At 41.3% G+C, this 22099-nt stretch overlaps 1 protein-coding gene across 1 annotated transcript; it reads right to left on the reverse strand.

The window, feature by feature from the left end:
* Positions 1-1577: 1577 nt before the first annotated feature.
* Positions 1578-19821, reverse strand: LOC118385387 (torsin-1A-like). Its single transcript, XM_052521314.1, has 5 exons — positions 19544-19821; positions 7364-7629; positions 5290-5465; positions 4070-4197; positions 1578-3710 (listed from the first exon to the last, which is right to left on the reverse strand). Exons 1-5 carry the CDS (start codon positions 19725-19727, stop codon positions 3466-3468), a joined length of 999 nt encoding a protein of 332 aa, XP_052377274.1. The 5' UTR covers positions 19728-19821; the 3' UTR covers positions 1578-3465.
* Positions 19822-22099: the final 2278 nt, after the last annotated feature.

The following is a 22099-nucleotide window of genomic DNA, read 5'->3' on the forward strand; positions in this document are numbered from 1 at the left end:
AACGATTAAAAACAAATGCAAAATAGATGCAAGTCAAGGCATATTTTTCCATGTTTAGGTATTAGTAAACTGGGTATTGACAACAGATATAAAATACACAATGGGAATCCAGTGGACAATATTTCAGGTGATACATTTTCAATGAAAATTAAAGGGGAAACCTGCAATACTTACAGCTGTCCAAATCTTTTTCAATTAACAATATGTACCCATTGATTCTTGAAGAATATAACCATCACATTGATCTCATGGACTGCGAGTCCTCTGTCGTTTAGAGAGTGGTGACATTTGTCCGACCCTAGTATCCCAGACAGGTTAGGTCCATGTGGAGGGGGGGTAAGGTCAACTCCCCGTTCGTTCCTTTCCAGGAAGGATGAGACCATCTGTCACGCCCTGGTCGTAGTATTTTGTGTTTTTCTTCATGTATTTGGTCAGGCCAGGGTGTGACATGGGTTTTTGTATTTGGTGTGTAGATAGTGGGATTGTAGCTTAGTGGGGTGTTCTAGGTTCTATGGCTGTCTGAAGTGGTTCTCAATCAGAGGCAGGTGTTTATCGTTGTCTCTGATTGGGAACCATATTTAGGCAGCCATATTCTTTGGTTGTATTGTGGGTGATTGTCCTGAGTGTCTTGATGTCCTTGTTCGATGTTAGTTGACACAAGTATAGGCTGTTTTCGGTTTTCGTTTCGTTTATTGTTTTGTAGTGTTCGTGTTTAGTCGTGTTTACGTTTGTTTAAATAAACATGGATCGCAATCGACACGCTGCAGTTTGGTCCGACTCTCCTTCACCATATGAAAACCGTGACACCATCCGTGCCTCCTCAAATTCCCTTCTTGCTTGACGGTGCTGTCACTGCTGTGCCAGGTCCTTGGCAATGAATTCCTGTTCCCATAGAGCTCTACGGGCCTGCACATCCAATAGGTGACATCGTTCGTCAGCCTGTCGTTCCTCCTCAATCTGAAGCTCAATTTCCTCCAACGCTAGTAGGACAGCGGTCTGTGAATCGCTGAGGGCTATTGAATGGCGGCTGCCATGGCCACTTCCAAAGGGGTATCCAACTGTCACTCCGTCTAGAGTGCCTCAACGATTTCCCATTAGTTAAGGGGTGAGCGGAGCCTGCCTCAGGAAGCTGGTCGACCTGTGCGGTGGGAGTTACCTCCTCCATAGGTTCTTCCTGTAGACCACTTTCCCGTCCCAAAGCAGTTTCCGGGGAGGCTCTCCGGGGATGGTTGATGGCTGAAACATACAGTTGATCCATCACCACTGAGCTCTGGTGGGCTTTCCCTTTGATGTGGAAAACTCGACCACATAATAAAGATAACCAGGTGCTTGTCTGGTTCTTCTGGTGGTTGAGGATGAAGCCTTCCTTGTTGCTTTAGGCTTAGCTCCTGGATCTTTAATTTATTCCAATACCTTTTCCTCAGCTGCTCTTTCTTCCTATCTCCTTCCTTCCAGTGGAGACAATTCTTCCTTCTCTCCCTCCCCATTTCACCTATCTTTAGCTCAGTCATGATCCTGCTCGAAGGACAGATTAGTGGAATCTGTGTGGGGAGGAATGGATGAGACTGAGGCAGGAATTCCTTTAACCATAAAGTGGTATATTTACTGGGTAGTCTGTGCTGCATAACAAAGGAAACAGAATAACATGTATCCAATCAAACTGATAACATGTGTACAATCAAATTCATAATCAGAAATATCAAATCATAATCATTCATTATAAATATAATTAGGGAATTCAACAAATCAGTTCATTAAGAAGTCAATAGGAATCATCCTTGAGAAATTTATGCTCGTAACTATTAATCATAATCACGAGAAGAATAATACAAACAGTGATCGGTTATTCAATCTATAATCCCCATTGGTTTGATATCAGAATCGATCAGTTCAGCAAACGATGACGTTTCATATTTCACCCTTTCAAGTGTCTTCATATGTACATGTAATTTCATGACATATTAACCATATATCGTTTCGCATAATTGGCCTGTGATGATCCGTAGGGCTGTGATCATTGACCATTCACATTACACAATAGGTTTGAAGCGTGCTCTACAAGCTGCACTCCGCGGTAATAACTATAAACAATAACTTATGGCCCACTCTCCCGATCGCAACAGATAGTTCAGATGAAAAGTTCAGATGAAAAGTTCAGATGAAAAGTTCAGATGAAAAGTTCAGATGAAAGGTTCAGATGAAAAGTTCAGATGAAAGGTTCAGATGAAAGGTTCAGATGAAAGGTTCAGATGAAAGGTTCAGATGAAAGGTAACAGATTTGGTGGACTTACGTGGATTCATGGACACACAGAACTTCTGGATTAGACGGAGTTAAGGAAGAGAAAGCAGTCAGATCACAGATTTCCTCCTTTTATGGAGTTGAGATCTGTCGGACATTTCCACCTGACCTAATTAAAGCGCTCCTGGCCAAGCTGAGTAAGTGGCCATGAATTAAAGGATTCTTCCACCAACTCCATGGGCCCTTTCTACAGTACTAGAGATTGTAACTTTAAACCACATTTGTTTCTAATACACAACTCATTTTCACTTGCCATAGTTCATGTGCAGCAGAATTCCATGAAAAAGAAAATCATTATTTGGAGGTAATCATTTACAAAAAAATTGAAATCAGGAACAAGCACCTTGATTGGTTAAAAAGAATAGCGTTTCCCCTCAGTGTTTTAATTTTATATCTCTTCTTAAATCTGGCATCCTCTCTCTCGGTAATCCATCTTTAGGGAGAAGTGACACTACAAGAACAAGGCCGTTGATGTTCTCCACATGGTTGTGTTGACAGTGGGAGGCCTGAGGGGCGGGTCATCATCATGGCCAAACCCTCCCTAACCTGGACGACGCAAGGCCAATTGTGCGTCGCCCCACGGACCTCCCGGTCGCGGCCGATTACAACAGAGCCTGGGCGCGAACCCAGAGTCTCTGATGGCACAGCTGGCGCTGCAGTACAGCGCCCTTAACCACTGCGCCACCTGGGAGGCCCTGTAGGGATATCCGTGTCTCATCGCACACCAGCGACTCCTGTGGCGGGCCGGGCGCAGTGCGCGCTAACCAAGGTTGCCAGGTGCACTGTGTTTCTTCCGACACATTGGTGCGGCTGGCTTCCGGGTTGGATGTGCGCATGACTTTCAAACTTTGTCTCTCCCGAGCCCGTACGGGAGTTGTAGTGATGAGACAAGATAGTAGCTACTAAAAACAATTGAATACCACGAAATTGGGGAGAAAAGGGGGCAACATTTTTTTTTTACATTTAAAAAAGAAAGTGCACACAGTAGAGTAGGAGGTAGATAGATACAGTAGCTGTTCCCTCGGAGATCGTCTACATTACCGTCAGCAAATGCAGAACGACTGATCAGACCTACAAACCACCTTTCATCCTAAATTACTGCTCATTATGATTAGATCAGTCAGTCTGCAGCCGCCGGCAGCAACGTAGTTGGCCTCAAACATGCATTATGTGAAGTAATCTAGCCTTCCGTTGATGGTCTTGCAGCCATTGACGGAGAAGATCCTCTCGCTCTTTGGGAAATAGACCATCTCTCTGGCCATCTGGTCGACCACGTCCTGGTTGGGCTCCAGGCCCCTGGCGGACATCTCTGCCATGCCACACAGCAGCACATGTCTGTACTCCAGAGGCAGGAAGGGGACAAAGAAGTCAACTAGGTTCTTGTCTATCAGACTAGAGTGCCACAACCCACCTACACAGAGAAAGGGAGGGAGGGACACAGTCATGAGATGGGCAAGAAGAAGCTACCACCAATTGCTTACCCAATCCTCTCAGATGTACACAAGTGCCTAGGGGGTAAGGATAGTCATAAAATGGGCAGGGGCAAGAAAGGTAGATGGACAGAATATAGATATCACAAGTAATCTTTGTATTGAAGGTCTAAAAAGACTCCAATAACATTCCCAGTCTTCTAATCCCAGGCGTAGTAACATAACGGAGAGAATCCTGACCTTAGACAAACATGTGCATGATTTGTTAAATATAAAAAAAGAGTTACCAAAGTGCATAAGTTAGGCTTCAGTCTTAAAGGACAGCAAAGATGTGGCTTACTCTTCTTGTTGTTGAACACAGACAGGGAGAGAGCTGGTTCTAAGTCATGCAATTTAATCTCCTCTCGGTCTCGACCTGCTTTCCAGAAGTCCAGGGCCACCTGCGTGATTTTCTCCCCTCCGGCATTGCTATGGAGATGATTTAGATGCACTATTGTAAAGTGGCTGTTCCACTGGATGTCATAAGGTGTATGCACCAATTTGTAAGTCGCTCTGGATAAGAGCGTCTGCTAAATGACTTAAATGTAAATGTAAATGAGCAAAACAAACTAGTAGATATTAAAGTTGCACTATGCAGAAATTTCCTGGTTGCTAAAACTCTAATAGTTAGCCTAATTTCAGTTTATGTGACTAAATAAGCTAGTAAAAAATCACTGTACCATCTAAACCACTGTGAAATATATTTTCTACAACTAATAATATTGTTGTTTCAGCTGCTGGTGTAAAAAAATGAAAATAATCGACACTGTCGTGGCAATTTCCTATATTGCCAAATGAGGAGAGTTACAAACCACACACCAGTCAGAGTTATACTTAAACTTCATCTTTAATAATATGAGCTTTACCATAGCCCTGTGACTTTCAACAATTCACTATCTATAATGAATTGTTGAGAGTCCCAACATAATGGCAACTGAGATCTTTTATAGCAAAGATACACCCCTCTCAACTTACATGATGAACCACAGATCTTAGGAACTCTTCACAAAGGGCCTTTTACTTGAGAAAGGAGTATCCCTTAGCCAGATTGCATTCACTATAAATTATCGCTCAGTCTGGTCTCTAAAACGAGGTTCTAATCTCGTTCCTGGTACTTTATAGTACCAAAACATTACTCATCCAAGGCATAACTCAATTGTCAACTCTATATTCTCCCATCTCAAGTAAACCCCCTCTTCTCCCCACTCCTGGACAAGCTCACTGAGGGGAGTGACTGGTCCGGACATGGAGTAGTTTCTAAATGCATTAGGTTCATGTGTGGTGATTCTATTTGCTAAATAAAAAATCTGAAGTAACTGAACTTTAGTTTTGGGGGGCCGTATCTGATTGACAGCTGACTTTTAGCTAAGTAAAACCATGGTCACTACGAGTCATTAAGTTGTGGGAAAGATGATGGATCTCTAATATATTTGACTGTATATCCAAAATGTAAAAAAATACATAAGTATCCAAAATCAACACAGGAATTCTTATCACACACTGCTAGTCTGTCTTGCCTACCTGAGGAAGATGAAGATGGCTTGGCGGTACGAGACACCATCCAGATTTTCATAGTATTCCAGGTAGGGCTTTATACAGTCGATCAGGCCAGGGTGCATCTTGTCCATCTCGTCAAAGACGAACATGGAACGTGGGCAGTTGGTGACATTGCCTTTGACCCACTGCTGCAGTTGAGACTGAGGGATGGTCACAGCAGTAAAAACACAGACTTATCTACAGCAGTGAAGATAGATTTCAAGAAAGCCGCAAAATATATTTTTAAAAATTCAGATATACATTACCAGTCAAAGGTTTGGGCACAACTATTCATTCCACGTTTTTAAATGTTTTACTATTTTCTATATTGTAAAATAATAGTAAAGACATCAAAACTATGAAATAACACATATGGAATCATGTAGTAACCAAAAAAGTGTTAAACAAATCAAAATATATTTGAGATTCTTCGAAAGTAGCCACCATTTGCCTTGACAGCTTTGCATTCTCTCAACCAGCTTCACCTGGAATGTGTTTCCAACAGTCTTGAAGGAGTTCCTACATATGCTGAGCACTTGTTGATTGCTTTATCTTCACTCTGCAGTCCAACTCATCCCAAACCATTTAAATTGTTTTGAGGTCAGGTGATTGTGGAGGCCAGGTCATCTGATGCAGCATTCCACTCGTCAATCTCCTTCCTGGTCAAATAGGCCTTACACAGCCTGGAGGTGTGTTGGGTAATTGTCCTGTTGAAAAACAAAATGGTAGTCCCACTAAGTGTAACAGTATAATTTTAAACCGTCCCCTCGCCCATACCCGGGCGCGAACCAGGGACCTTCTGCGCACAACGACAACAGTCACCCTCGAAGCATCGTTACCCATCGCTCCACAAAAGCCGCGGCCCTTGCAGAGCAAGGGGAACTACTACTTCAAGGTCTCAGAGCAAGTGACGTAACCGATTGAAACGCTATTTAGCGCACACCGCTAACTAAGCTAGCCGTTTCACATCCGTTACATAAGCACAAATCAGATGGGATGGCGTATCGCTGCAGAATGCTGTGGTAGCCATGCTGGTTGTGTGCCTTGAATTCAAAATAAATAACAACAGTGTCACCAGCAAAGCACCCCCAGACCATCACACCTCCTTCTCCATGCTTCACGGTGGGAACTACACACAGATATCATCTATTCACCTACTCTGCGTCTCACAAAGACATCTCACATTGCTTGTGTTTCTTGGCCCAAGTAAGTCTCTTCTTCTCACTGGTGTCCTTTGGTAGTGGTTTCTTTGCAGCAATTTGATCATGTAGGCCTGACTTACGCAGTCTCCCCTGAACAGTGATGTTGAGATGTGTCTTTTACTTGAACTCTGTGAAGCATTTATTTGGGCTGCAATTTATGGAGCTGGTAACTCTAATGAACTTATCCTCTGCAGAAGAAGTAACTCTGGGTCTTCCTTTCCTGTGGCGGTCCTCATGAGAGCCAGTTTCATCATCGCACTTGGTGTATTTTGCAACTGCACTTCAATAAACTTTTAAAGTTCTGGAAATGTTCCGTATTGACTGACCTTCATGTCTTAAAGTAATTACAGACTGTAATTTATCTTTACTTATGAGCTGTTCTTTTTAACTAAGTTTATTTTGATTTGTTTAACACCTTTTTGGTTACTACATGATTCCATATGTTATTTCATAGTTTTGATGTCTTCACTCTTATTCGACAATATAGAAAATTGTTTTTTTTTAAAATGTGGAATGAGTAGGTGTGTCCAAACTTTTGACTGATACTTTACATTCCCTATCATATAAGAACCCTCAAATCCAAATCTGGACCTTGAAGCCAGTTCCACTGCTTTTTTCTTTTTCATTCTTCCCATCTAACCAGGGACTGATTTAGACCTGGGACACCAGGTGGGTGCAATTACTTATCAGGTAGATCAGAAAACCAACAGTACTCCAGACCTTGTAGGGTAAGATTTGAATTCCACTGATATAGAATATGCACCATAGTGATTTCTTACAGCCTAATTCTCCATTGAGAATTTCCCTGCCACGGTTACTGGGGATTACACTTCAATATAACAAAATACTTGTTTTACCTTGTAGTTCTCAATCTGACTCGGATGAGGGAAGTGAGTAGAAGTCACAAACTGATGGACGAAACTGCTGGCCATGCCCTTCTTGTAGATGTTTTCAGCTATCAACTTCCTGACTAAGTCCTTCCCTGTGCCAGTCCAGCCATGTAGAGAGAGCACCAGGGGCTTTCTAGGGTTTTTATTGTTCATGAAACCTGTTACAGATTTCTGGATGACTCTAGAGGCAACATGTTGACCAAACAGTTTCTTATGTAGAGCCACTTCCAAACCTGATGACAGGGCAAAAGTTGTTTATTAGTGTCAATGAATGGGATGTGCTATGAATACACCACCATTATTTCTATACTAATTATAGGTGGTGATAACGTGATAACGTTAATTAGTAATAACGTGATTAGTTACGCATATAGGGCACAGCTGCTTAGTAGGCTAGCGGTGCATCAGTTAGCTGTTTGTTCACTCTTACTCGCCCACCCGCAATTGCTAATAACCCATCCACAACCACCCGACTGTTATGACTTTCCCTCATGAGTGAGGATCAACACATGGATGGCAGACCCCCACACCATAGTGGAAGAAGAGGGGGAGTGGGGCAGGTTGTATGACTTTAATGACCGGTCATAAACTCTCTCCCTCTTGCACTGCAGTATGGAGTCAAAAATCGTTTTGCATATAAACTTTGCCAAGTCAGAAACCACGCCCATGTGAGCATAGACATTATGCCAAAATGATGGAACGCCCCTTTTGCCAGAGTGCTTATGAAGTAGTCCTCAAGAAAGTTACATTAGACCAAGCAGGCGTACGGTGTAAACCGGACGTCAAGTAATGGTTAAAACTAGAAGACCAGTGTACGAAGGTGAAGACGAGACTACACATTCACAGTCTGTAGCTGTACAGTTGAAGTAGGAAATTTACATACACTTAGGTTGGAGTCATTAAAACTTGTTTTTCAACCACTCCACACATTTCTTGTTAACAAACTATAGTTTTGGTTAGGTTAGGACATCTATTTTGTGCATGACAAATCTTTCCAACAATTGTTTACAGATTATTTCACTGTATCACAATTCCAGGGGGTCAGAAGTTTACATACACTAAGTTGACTATGTCTTTAAAAAGCTTGGAAAATTCCAGACAATTATGTCATGACTTTAGAAGCTTCTGATAGGCTAATTGACATTTCAGTCAATTGGAGGTGTACCTGTGGATGTATTGCAAGGCCTACCTTCAAGCTCAGTGCCTCTTTGCTTGATATCATGGGAAAATCAAAAGAAATCAGCCAAGAGCTTAGAAAAAAAATGTAGGCCTCCTCCAAAAGTCTGGTTCATCCTTGGGTGAAATTTCCAAACGCCTGAAGGTACCACGTTCATCTATACAAAACAATAGTACGCAAGTATAAACAACATGGGACCACGCAGCAGTCATACTGCTCAGGAAGGAGACAAGTTCTGTCTCCTAGAGATGATGTGCGAAAAGTGCAAATCAATTACAGAACAACAGCAAAGGACCTTGTGAAGATGCAGGAGGAAACAGGTACCAAAGTATCTATATCTACAGTAAAATGTGTCCTATATCAACATAACATGAAAGGCCGCTCAGCAAGGAAGAAGCAAATGCTCCAAACCCGCCATAAAAAAGCCAGACTACAGTTTGCAACTGCACATGGGGACAAAGATCGTACTTTTTGGAGAAATGTCCTCTGGTCTGATGAAACAAAAATAGAACTGTTTGGCCATAATGACCATCTTCATGTTTGGAGAAAAAAGGAGGAGGCTTGCAAGCCCAAAGAACACCATCCCAACTGTGAAGCACTGGGGTGGCAGCATCATGTTGTGGGGGTGCTTTGCTGCAGGAGGGACTGGTGCACTTCACAAAAAATAGATGGCATCATGAGGTAGGAAAATTATGTGGATATATTGAAGCAACATCTCAAGACATCAGTCAGTAAGTTAAAGCTTGGTCGCAAATGGGTCTTCCAAATGGACAATGACCCCAAGCATACTTCCAAAGTTGTGGCACAAAGCCCTGACCTCAATCCTATAGAATATTTGTGGGCAGAACTGAAAAAGCGTGTGTGAGCAAGGCCTACAAACCTGACTCAGTTACACCAACTCTGTCAGGCGGAATGGGCCAAAATTCACTCAGCTTATTGTGGGAAGTTTGTGGAAGGCTACCTGAAACGTTTGAGCCAAGTTCAACAATTTAAAAGCAATGCTACCAAATACTAATTGAGTGTATGTAAACTTCTGACCCACTGGGACTGTGATGAAAGAAATAAAAGCTGAAATAAATCACTCACTACTATTATTATGACATTTCACATTTCTAAAATAAAGTGGTGATCCTAACTGACCTAAAACAGGGGATTTGTACTAGGATTAAATGTCAGGAATTGCAAAGTTTAAATGTATTTGGCTAAGGTGCATGTAAACTTCCGACTTCAACTGTATATGTAAAATAGTCTAGGAAACTCAAACGTAGACGAGAACACTTCGTGGTACACATCTGTAGTATACATTCTAACGAACACATCCAGAACAAAAGCCTACTTCTAATGATGGAATCATTCCGTATAAATGCACCTGCAACTCTGGTGGACAACCAGAGATGCGGCCAAGAGGCCTATGGTCAGTCTGGATGAACTGCAGAGATCTACAGCTGAGTTGGGAGACTCTGTCCATAGGACAACAATCAGTCGTATATTGCACAAATCTGGCCTTTATGGAAGAGTGGCAAGAAGAAAGCAATTTCTTAAAGATATCCATAAAAAGTGTTGTTTAAAAGTTTGCCACAAGCCAACCTGGGAGACACACCAAACATGTGGAAGAAGGTGCTCTGGTCAGATGAAACCAAAATTAACTTTTTGGTAACAATGCAAAACGTTATGTTTGGCGTAAAAGCAACACCCTGAACACACCATCCCCACTGTCAAACATGGTGGTGGCAGCATCATGGTTTGGGCCTGCTTTTCTTCAGCAGGGACAGGGAAGATGGTTAAAATTGATGGGAAGATGGATGGAGCCAAATACAGGACCATTCTGGAAGAAAACCTGATGGAGTCTGCAAAAGACCTGAGACTGGGACGGAGATTTGTCTTCCAACAAGACAATGATCCAAAACATAAATCAAAATCTGCAATGGAATGGTTCAAAAATAAACATATCCAGGTGTTAAAATGGCCAAGTCAAAGTCCAGACCTGAATCCAATCGAGAATCTGTGGAAAGAACTGAAAACTGCTGTTCACAAATGATCTCCATCCAACCTCACTGAGCTCGAGCTGTTTTGCAAGGAGGAATGGGAAAACATTTCAGTCTCTCGATGTGCAAAACTGATAGAGACATACCCCAAGCGACTTACATCTGTAATCGCAGCAAAAGGTGGCGCTACAAAGTATTAACTTAAGGGGGCTGAATAATTTTGCACGCCCAATTTTTCAGTTTTTTTTGTTTGTTAAAAAAGTTTGAAATATCCAATAAATGTCGTTCCACTTCATGATTGTGTCCCACTTGTTGTTGATTCTTCACAAAAAAATACAGTTTTATATCTTTATGTTTGAAGCCTGTAATGTGGCAAAAGTTTGCAAAGTTCAAGGGGGCCGAATACTTTCGCAAGGCACTGTACATTGCAATTCTTGTCGAATGAGCGGTCGTTCATGTGCAAAGTATTCATATTCCCATGAGCATAGCTTACAAAGGTCCTGATAGTTGAATTCCTTTGTCTCTCCCTTTCCCTCTCTTTTGAATCCGCCACATTGTGTAACAAGCAGTCATATCAGTTTAGTCCACTGGGAAACGATCATTGCATTGTGTTAGTAACCAATAACTATGCTGTGTGTGTGTGTATGTATTTCTGTGTGATTATTTAGTTAATAAATAAATAATTAAGCCAATTTGTATATCGCTGATTCATCATTTATGTTAGGGTTCGTGCAAATTTGAAGTCAACTATGTTCAAAATGAGGTACAATTATAATTAATGGTTGATTGATGACAAATATGATATCGAAATTATGATATTCTTGAGTTAATTCGAGAAACGGTAACTCATTAAACAAACTTTTCCCGTGGTGCCCCAGGTTACTAATGAGTTAATTGTTGCATGATTAATATAGTCAAGTAATAATTAAACGTTAGGTAATCGATTAGATTAAACAGCATGTCATCACAATGATAGTCACAACACGTGATAACGTGAAAATCTGAGGTCCGCATCCAACCCTAGCCCGCTAATATAGAAACTGTGGTGTAGGCTACAGCCAGATTGTGGACTGATTTTTGTCAGGGGGTGCAGGATATTTTTTTTGCCTGATTTAGATAGCTATAGCGGCGTTCGGATACCCATACTTACATATTGTATACTACAATGATTATATACACTACATACTATTAGTTCATTTTAGTATACTGTAAATGAACGGTATACTTTCATTTGAGTGTACTAGCTCTTTGCTTGTCTACAGGAACTTGTTGTTGCTATGCAACCTCTTGCTAGCTAGTTGGCATAAATTACTAGTTAGACATTTTATGACTTCAGGTGTATTCTTCAATTCAATTTGGAGTTCCAGTGTGCCCATGAATTCAGAGAGTTGTCAGCTTGTCCGTTTGTAAATTCTGACCGTTTCTCACTCTCAGTGTGCACACTGGACGTTCACACCGAAGAGTAGGGTTGATTTGAGCGTTCTGGCCTTACAACGGCAGTCAAGCACCCAAGCGAATGTTGGCTAGCTTGCTAGCTACTTCCAGACACAAATGAGACCACTCAAACCATTTTACTCGCCCTAGCATAGCTGGTTCGGCAGTTTTCATGTTATCCATTGGTGACTAACTGTGCTGCTGGAAGCAATTTGACTCTTTTTTTGCCAACGTTTACTGACACTGGCCATATTCAACGGGTGTTGATCACCCGTAAATCATTTATTCTGTGCTCTGGTACACTCAGACGAGAGTGCTCGGAAATCAGAGTAGATAGCTAGAGCGAAGTCACCCAAATGTCCATTGAGAAGGTACAACGACTATACCATTTATCTAAATGACGGGAACAATCAAGTCGTTGGGTAGTTAGTTAGGGTAGTTAGTTGGGTAGTTAGTTAAGATAGCCTATAGTTAAAATACTGGCAAGTTTGATGTATAAGTAGCCAACTAATGTTAGGTGGCTAGCTAACATACTGGTACATATCGATGTAATGATATGCTATGTGGTTCGTAAGGACAGCGTAGCTAACAAATTGTCAGCCAACATAACATGTAAGGTAACTTATTTGAAAAGTCATTACTTTATTACATTGTTCAACATTTTCTTAACATTTGTCATAATTAGTTAAAGCAATGAATTTGTATCCGCTCTCGTTGAACTTCAGCTACATATTTCCCGCCATTTTCTTCAAATCTGAAAACGATGTGAAGCAATGCCTATTTCCTGAGGAATTGCATTATGGGCCCTAAAGTACAGAAATAGTGTCCTCTGCGTGTATACTTCATATTATGGCCAATGTAGTACGACATCCGGGAACTTTTGGCATAGGCGTACAGAGGCCCATTATCAGCAACCATCACTCCTGAGTTCCAATGGCACGTTGTGGTAGCCTTTTAAAATGATAAACTTGGATTAGCTAACACAATGTGCCATTGGAACACAGGAGTGATGGTTGCTGATAATGGGCCTCTGTACGCCTATGTAGATATTCCATTAGAAATCAGCCATTTCCAGCTACAATAGTCATTTACAACAATAACAATGTCTACACTGTATTTCTGATCAATTTTATGTTATTTTAATGGACAAAAAAATGCTCTTCTTTCAAAAACAAGGACCCCAAACTTTTAAACGGTAGTGCAGCTAGCTAGCTACCACAGCCAGCTCATCTCGAGGCTCTAGCTACAGACTGCTGTGTGTATGGAAATGTTTTGTAGCCTTTTTGTCCTGTTTCAAACTAACTTGGCTAGTTTTCACCAGTTGATGTACCATTAGAGCTAGCCAAAAGTTGGCTAACTTTACCTGGCTAGCCCACAAACTTTAGATATTATTTTTGTCTCAATCACACTAGACCTGAATTAAACGATGGAACCAGCAGACAAAACGATTTTAGACGGATAGTCTGAAGTTTTTATTAATCTGAAATTTTTATTAGTCAGTTTAGCAATGTAATGTCAGTTTCCCTAGCTAATTCCCTACTTTTCAAACAGACACGGCATGAACAGCTATACAGACTACACGGACATGGTGACCGGTCAGTACTCAACACAATATTGATGATGAATGGATACAGATATCTTTGAATGTACAGTCATGTTCATATAATCTCAGACATACAGTGGGGAGAAGAAGTATTTGATACACTGCAGATTTTTCAGGTTTTTCTACTTACAAAGCATGTAGAGGTCTGTAATTTTTATCTAAGGAGTGGTACACTTCAACTGTGAGAGACGGAATCTAAAACAAAAATCCAGAAAATCACATTGTATGATTTTTAAGTAATTAATTTGCATTTTATTGCATGACATAAGTATTTGATACATCAGAAAAGCAGAACTTAATATTTGGTACAGAAACCTTGGTTTGCAATTACAGAGATCATACGTTTCCTGTAGTTCTTGACCAGGTTCGCACACACTGCAGCAGGGATTTCGGGCCACTCCTCCATACAAACCTTCTCCAGATCCTTCAGGTTTCGGGGCTGCCGCTGGGCAATACGGACTTTCAGCTTCCTCCAAAGATTTTCTATTGGGTTCAGGTCTGGAGACTGGCTAGGCCACTCCAGGACCTTGAGATGCATCTTATGGAGCCACTCCTTAGTTGCCCTGGCTGTGTTTCGTTGTCATGCTGGAAGACCCAGCCACGACCCATCTTCAGTGCTCTTACTGAGGGAAGGAGGTTGTTGGCCAAGGTCTCGCGATATATGGCCCCATCCATCCTCCCCTCAATACGGCGCAGTCGTCCTGTCCCCTTTGCAGAAAAGCATCCCCAAAGAATGATGTTTCCAGCTCCATGCTTCACGGTTGGGATGGTGTGCTTGGGGTTGTACTCATCCTTCTTCCTCAAAACACGGCGAAGTGGAGTTTAGACCAAAAAGCTATATTTTTGTCTCATCAGACCACATGACTTTCTCCCATTCCATCTGGATGATCCAGAGGAGGTCATTGGCAAACTTCAGACAGGACATGCGCTGGCTTGAGCAGGGGGACCTTGCGTGCACTGCAGGATTTTAATCCATGACGGCGTAGTGTGTTACTAATGGTTTTCTTTGAGACTGTGGTCCCAGGTCTCTTCAGGTCATTGACCAGGTCCTGCCGTGTAGTTCTGGGCTGATCCCTCATGATCATTGATGCCCCACGAGGTGAGATCTTGCATGGAGCCCCAGACCGAGGGTGATAGACCGTCATCTTGAACTTCTTCCATTTTCTAATAATTGCGCCAACAGTTGTTGCCTTCTCAACAAGCTGCTTGCCTATTGTCCTGTAGCGCATCCCAGCCTTGTGCAGGTCTACAATTTTATCACTGATGTGCTTACACAGCTCTCTGGTCTTGGCCATTGTGGAGAGGTTGGAGTCTGTTTGATTGAGTGTGTGGACAGGTGTCTTTTATACAGGTAACGAGTTCAAACAGGTGCAGTTAATACAGGTAATGAGTGGAATGTAAATATTTGCATGAACATAACAAGATTCAACAACAGACAAACTGAACAAGTTCCACAGACATGTGACCAACAGAAATTGAATAATGTGTCCCTGAACAAAAAGGGGGGGGGGGGTCAAACATCTAAAATAAGAGTCCGTATCTGGTGTGGCCACCAGCTGCATTAAGTACTGCAGTGCATCTCCTCCTCATGGACTGCACCAGATTTGCCAGTTCTTACTGTGAGATGTTACCCCACTCTTCCACCAAGGCCCCTGCAAGTTCCCGGACATTTCTGGGGGGAATGGCCCTAGCCCTCACCCTCCGATCCAAGAGTTCCCAGGCGTGCTCAATAGGATTAAGATCCGGGCTCTTCGCTGGCCATGGCAGAACACGGACATTCCTGTCTTGCAGGAAGTCACTCGCAGAATGAGAAGTGTTGTCATGCTGGGGTGGCAATGTCATGCTGGAGGGTCATGTCAGGATGAGCCTGCAGGAAGGTACAGGCCTCAGTGTAACACTCATTCCTTCGACAGTAAACGCAAATCCGACCATCACCCCTGTTGAGAAAAAAACGTGACTCGGCAAAGAGAACTTTTTGCCAGTCCTGTCTGGTCCAGCGACGGTAGGTTTGCTGTGCCCATAGGCGACATTGTTGCAGGTTATGTCTGGTGAGGACCTGCCTTGCAACAGGCCTACAAGCCCTCAGTCCAGCCTCTCTCAGCCTATCGCGGACAGTCTGAGCACTGATTGTGTGTTCCTGGTGCAACTCGGGCAGTTGTTGCCATTCTGTACCTGTCCCGCAGGTGTGATGTTCGGATGTACCGATCTGTTGCAGGTGTTGTTACAAGTGGTCTGCCACTGCGAGGACGATCAGCTATCAAAAACTCCCTGTCTCCCTGTAGCGCTGTCTTAGGCGTCTCACAGTACGTAAATTGCAATTTATTGCCCTGGCCACATCTGCAGTCCTCATGCCTCCTTGCAGCATGCCTAAGGCACGTTCACGCAGATGAACAGGGACCCTGGCATCTTTCTTTTGGTGTTTTTCAGAGTCAACAGAAAGGCCTCTTTAGTGTCCTAAGTTGTCATAACTGTGACCTTAATTGCCTACCGTCTGTAAGCTGTTAGTGTCTTAACGACCGTTCCACTGGTGCATGTTCATTAATTGTTTATGGTTCATTGAACAAGCATGGGAAACAGTGTTTAAACCCTTTACAATGAAGATCTGTGAAGTTATTTGGATTTTAAAAATTAGCTTTGAAATACAGGGTCCTGAAAAGGGGACATTTCTTTTCTTGCTGAGTTTACATTACCAGTAGTAGCAAGCATTTAACGTTAATTCCCATAAATTCCAATCTGCAATGTTTGTTTGTTTATGGTCATTTCTGTTAATGCATTCAATATATTTGTATTAGTCATTTACCATTAGTTCTTATTGTCGGAGTGGACATGTGTTTGGCAGAACTCACAACCTATGCTACACTTGTGAGAAACAAGTTTGTTTTATTTCATTACACTTACGAGTTGTCAATTTATTCATTGTCTTTTGTTTGAAATGCTCCTGTCAATTTTGAGTAAGGACAAGCACCTAATTACACATATAGAAGTAGGACTAGTCTACCTGGCCTGCACGCAAATGTAGGGCTATAAATGTGCCCATTTGGGGATGTCTGATGGTATTTCTGATGTCTTAACTCAGCCCCACTAATGAGCTTTGGAGCTTCTCAAAGTAATTTTTCTTCACCTCAAAACAGCAAGTAAACAAAGTGTTTTTACAATCAATTGTGAATGACAATAGGTTCTCAAAGTATTTGAACAATATTTTCAGCTCTCCCGTTCGATAACCAAAGTGAAAAATGTAATGTTCTGATCCAGTGGAAATGTCATAAAATACCTGATTACTTCTTATCCCTTGCACAAAAAGCCTACAGCTGTGTCTGTCTCGAGACCACTGGCACTGGAAACTGAGGGCCTAGACTATTTTATACAATGTATCAAGTTTGCTAGTGTAACAGTATAGACTTTACGCCCGTCCCCTCGCCCGACCTGGGCGCGAACCAGGGACGCTCTGCACACGTCAACAGTCACCCTGGAAGCATCGTTACCCATCGCTCCACAAAAGCCGTGGCCCTTGCAGTAAAACCGAATGCATGCTTTTCAACCGTTCGCTGCCTGCACCCGCACGCCTGACCAGCATCACCACCCTGGATGGTTCCAACCTTGAATATGTGGACATCTATAAGTACCTAGGTGTCTGGCTAGACTGTAAACTCTCCTTCCAGACTCATATCAAACATCTCCAATCGAAAATCAAATCAAGAGTCGGCTTTCTATTCCGCAACAAAGCCTCCTTCACTCAAGCCGCCAAACTTACCCTAGTAAAACTGACTATCCTACCGATCCTCGACTTCGGCGATGTCATCTACAAAATTGCTTCCAACACTCTACTCAGCAAACTGGATGCAGTTTATCACAGTGCCATCCGTTTTGTCACTAAAGCACCTTATACCACCCACCACTGCGACTTGTACGCTCTAGTCGGCTGGCCCTCGCTACATATTCGTCGCAAGACCCACTGGCTCCAGGTCATCTACAAGTCCATGCTAGGTAAAGCTCCACCTTATCTCAGTTCACTGGTCACGATGGCAACACCCATCCGTAGCACGCGCTCCAGCAAGTGTATCTCACTGATCATCCCTAAAGCCAACACCTCATTTGGCCGCCTTTCGTTCCAGTTCTCTGCTGCCTGTGACTGGAACGAATTGCAAAAATCGCTGAAGTTGGAGACTTTTATCTCCCTCACCAACTTCAAACATCTGCTATCTGAGCAGCTAACCGATCGCTGCAGCTGTACATAGTCTATCGGCAAATAGCTCACCCATTTTTACCTACCTCATCCCCATACTGTTTTTATTTATTTACTTTTCTGCTCTTTTGCACACCAATATCTGTACCTGTACATGACCATCTGATCATTTATCACTCCAGTGTTAATCTGCAAAATTGTAATTATTCGCCTACCTCATGCCTTTTGCACACAATGTATATAGACTCCTACTGTGTTATTGACTTGTTAATTGTTTACTCCATGTGTAACTCTGTGTTGTCTGATCACACTGCTATGCTTTATCTTGGCCAGGTCGCAGTTGCAAATGAGAACTTGTTCTCAAATAGCCTACCTGGTTAAATAAAGGTGAAATAAAAAATAAAATAAAAAGAGCAAGGAGAACCACTACTTCAAGGTCTCAGAATAAGTGACGTCACCGATTGAAACGCCACTAGCGCTGACTATCTAGCAATTTCACATCGGCTACACTAGCACGAGTTTGACAGTTGACAGTTGATACAACTTTTCAAAATCGTTGCAGACAAGCCATTCGTAGCCAGTGTAATTTATAGGATATTTATTTTTATTTTCTACCTGCCGGCTGTAATGTTTGTATGTGTTGGCTTTGTGTGGGTTATTATTACATAGTTGGCAAATGGCAATAAAAGTAACTTTTAGATTTGTATAATTTTCATTTAGATAGAATGTAAATTAACCACAGACAATGATTTTGAGATACAAAGACTATAATAAATTAAATGAACCTGTTCCACAAAATTGCATATGAAAATCATAACTGGCACGGAAATGGGTAGAAATGGTAGGATAAATTGGCACTCCAAATGGAGAAGGTTGCCGACCGCTGGTATAGTCTATTACCGGCAACTTCAGGAGCATAACAGCAGAATCTGTGAAAGTCAGCAGGAGAAGGCGGGTCAGGAACAGGTTTTTTTTCTTCTGGTTAGGCTATCTTGGTCTCCGGCTCCCTTTGAGTCATTTGTGTGTCTTCTTTTGTAATCAAACAGTGTGCTAAAAGCAGCTGACTAGTTCAGTACTTACAGTTGATTTTATTAATACTCATAGGGTGTGTCTATATATGGAAAAATACAGGTTTAAAACATTTATTAATAGATTGCTCAAAAGAAAATACTACTCTTGGTTTATCGGGACCGGTCCTAGTAGAAATGCAGTAAATGAGCTATAAATGCCCAAAACCATTCTGATGGAGGACCCCCTCTATGGTTATGTCCCCCCACTTCTAAAACCAAAGTTGCACCCGATGTAAAAACTATAAGAGGCACTGATTCAGTTGTTCCTAACTCCCTTCCTAGTAGAAATGCAGTAAATGAGCTATAGATGCCCAAAACCATTCTGAGGGAGGACCCCCTCTATGGTTATGCCCCCGCCACACACTTCTAAAACCAAAGTTTCACCCAAAGTAAAAACTATAAGTTTTTAACTGCAACGTATATGCAGCCTATAGATATAAACTGCACAAGACATTTATGGATTTAAGGTATCGTTTTCTCAAGCCGCCCGCCTACCACCCGAACTTCCTCCACACAATATTTAACGATCCTAAAGTCAACTCTCGTTTTCTAAAGTAGGCCAACGGTATATTGGTGGAGATCGATAAGCAATTGAAAGATTAAAACGCAAAAGGACTGACTGTGCCTACACGATCAAATAGCCTAAGTAAGCCACGTTAACACATCAACCATTTAATATTTAGCTGTGCACATACCTGTTGAATTAAAAGTAATCCATTTTGAATCGCAACTTTCACCATATACATAATTGTACATTTTCCGCCCCACTGCTGTAAATCCCAAACCGACAAATGTGGTTGAGATTGGTTCGAACGCGTTCACAAAAACATTCGATATCAAGACATAAAATACAAAAAAGGTTTTGTATGTTGCTTTCATTTTCACTTCAAATAAACATGTAGTTAGCTACCAAGTTTGTCATTTAGGAGTGCAAAGACGTTAGAAAGAATGCAAAACAGCTATTTCCTCCTACGTATTCATTATGCGACACCAACACAGCAAAAACTCATCTGTAGCAAAATTGTCGTCACCAGGTATAATCCTGCGTTTACATACTAGTCATGGATCAAATCATTCTGCTGGTGTTTTGACACTTATTCACTAGTTTAAAGGTGACATTCTAGAATCCACATCTTCACAAGAGGGCAGATGGGTCATAGTAACTGTTAAACTTGACAATGCTATTTTCATCATCTGTAATGTATACGGACATAACTCACATGCTCCTAATAAGACCCTTTTTACCCAATGTACCAGGAAAGTACAGGATTTAAACAACAAATACTCTGAGGCCTTTCTAATTATTTCAGGGGATTGTAATGAAACACCTGATGCATCTGCTGATCGTTTTCCTCCTAGAACGAGTCAGAGCTTTCAAAATAGTAACATTATCATTACATTATGCAAGGATCTCTGTGTTGAGGATGCCTGGCGTTATTTCAATCTGGATGCTAAGGGATATACCTGGACCAACAAAACTATGTCACGTAAATACAGAATAGATTTATTCCTAATTTCCCCTTTTTTGTTACAATTTGTTACAGATGTAGATCATCAGTTGGCTCCCTTTTCAGATCATCACTTGATTTCCCTGAATTTACAAGCTACTAAAAAATCAAAAGGTACTCAGGGATATTGGAAATTAAACAATACACTTCTTAAAGATACTGATCTCATTGAAAACATCAAATCATTAGCTAAAGATATTTTTGCTAGAAAAGACTTGGGTCATGGAAGTCGATGGCAATTTTTCAAATATAAAGTCAGAGCGGTAGCCATTAAACGCGCCAAAGATGTGATGCAATTAAAGAACAATAGAGAAAAGGAGATGATGAGCAAGCTTGACAGTTTTCTAAAGAAATATATTCTATCTGAAGAAGAGGAGTCTGTGTTCAGGTCTTTACAACTAGAATTAGATCAGACTTGCACGGATCTGGCAAAGGGCGCCTTTGTATGGTCAAGAGCCAAATGGATTGAAGAGGGGGAAAAAAACACTAGTTACTTTTTTGCACTTGAAAAGAGAAACTACAACAAAAAAAAATCTATAACTGCACTCAAAATTAACAATGTTTTATGCAAAGATCCCATTACAATATCATCATGTGTCAATTCATTTTATGAAAACCTTTACAACTCTCAATCTCAGGAAGATGGTTGTGAAAGTTACATTTGCCACATTCAGAATTGTGTCCCTGTAATTGAGGATGATTTCCACTCAGTTTGCGATTCACCTGTGTCAATTGGAGAAATTAGAGAGGCTCTGAATTCAATGAAAAAAGGGAAATCACCTGGCCCTGATGGCCTGTCAGTTGAATTCTATTGACAGTTTTGGAAGACCTGATTTTCAATATGTTTCAAGATTGCATTAAAAAAGGAGAAATGGTCTCCACTATGAAACAGGGCATTATTTCACTGATTCCGAAGCCTGATAAAGACCCTTCTCTCATTGACAATTGGAGACCAATTACTTTATTAAATACTGATTACAAATTGATTGCTATGCTTTATGCCAAAAGATTAAAGAAAGGAATAGATACCATTATAAATGAAACTCAAACAGGATTTATGAAGGGCCGTCACATAAGCTCTAACATTCGTTTAGTCTTGGACCTTGTAGATTATTCAGATGCAATTGACTCAGATGCGGTTGTCCTATTTCTGGACTTCTGTAAAGCCTTTGACACAATTGAACATGAATTTCTCTTTAGGTCTCATAAACTTTTTGGATTTGGTGAACATTTTATTAAAGTAATTTGCATGTTTTACAAAGATATAAATAGTTCTGTGCTACTAAACCTTAATACTTCCAAAATATTTAGTATCAACAGAAGTGTACGACAGGGATGCCCAATTTCGCCATTTTTATTCATTTTGGTTGTGGAACTTCTATCTCTAGATATTCTGAATGATGCAAATTTGTATGGCTTAACCATTTTTAACAATGAAATTAAAATTTCCCAACTGGCTGATGATACTACTCTTTTCTTAAGAGACAAAGACCAGGTCGCACATGCCCTTAATGCTCTAACTGCATTTTCTATTGCATCAGGATTAAAACTGAATGTTTCTAAATGTGAAATCTTATGTTTATTTGACTCTGATGATAAAGAAATTGAAAATATTCCTGTAAAGGACTGTGTTAAATATTTAGGAATACATCTGTCAAAAAACCACTTAGTCAGACAACATTTGAATTTCTCTCCTAAAATTAATAGAACTAAAAATATATTTAATAATTGGCTACAAAGAGA

This window comes from Oncorhynchus keta, chromosome 6, assembly GCF_023373465.1.
Source record: "Oncorhynchus keta strain PuntledgeMale-10-30-2019 chromosome 6, Oket_V2, whole genome shotgun sequence".
Taxonomy (NCBI): domain Eukaryota; kingdom Metazoa; phylum Chordata; class Actinopteri; order Salmoniformes; family Salmonidae; genus Oncorhynchus; species Oncorhynchus keta.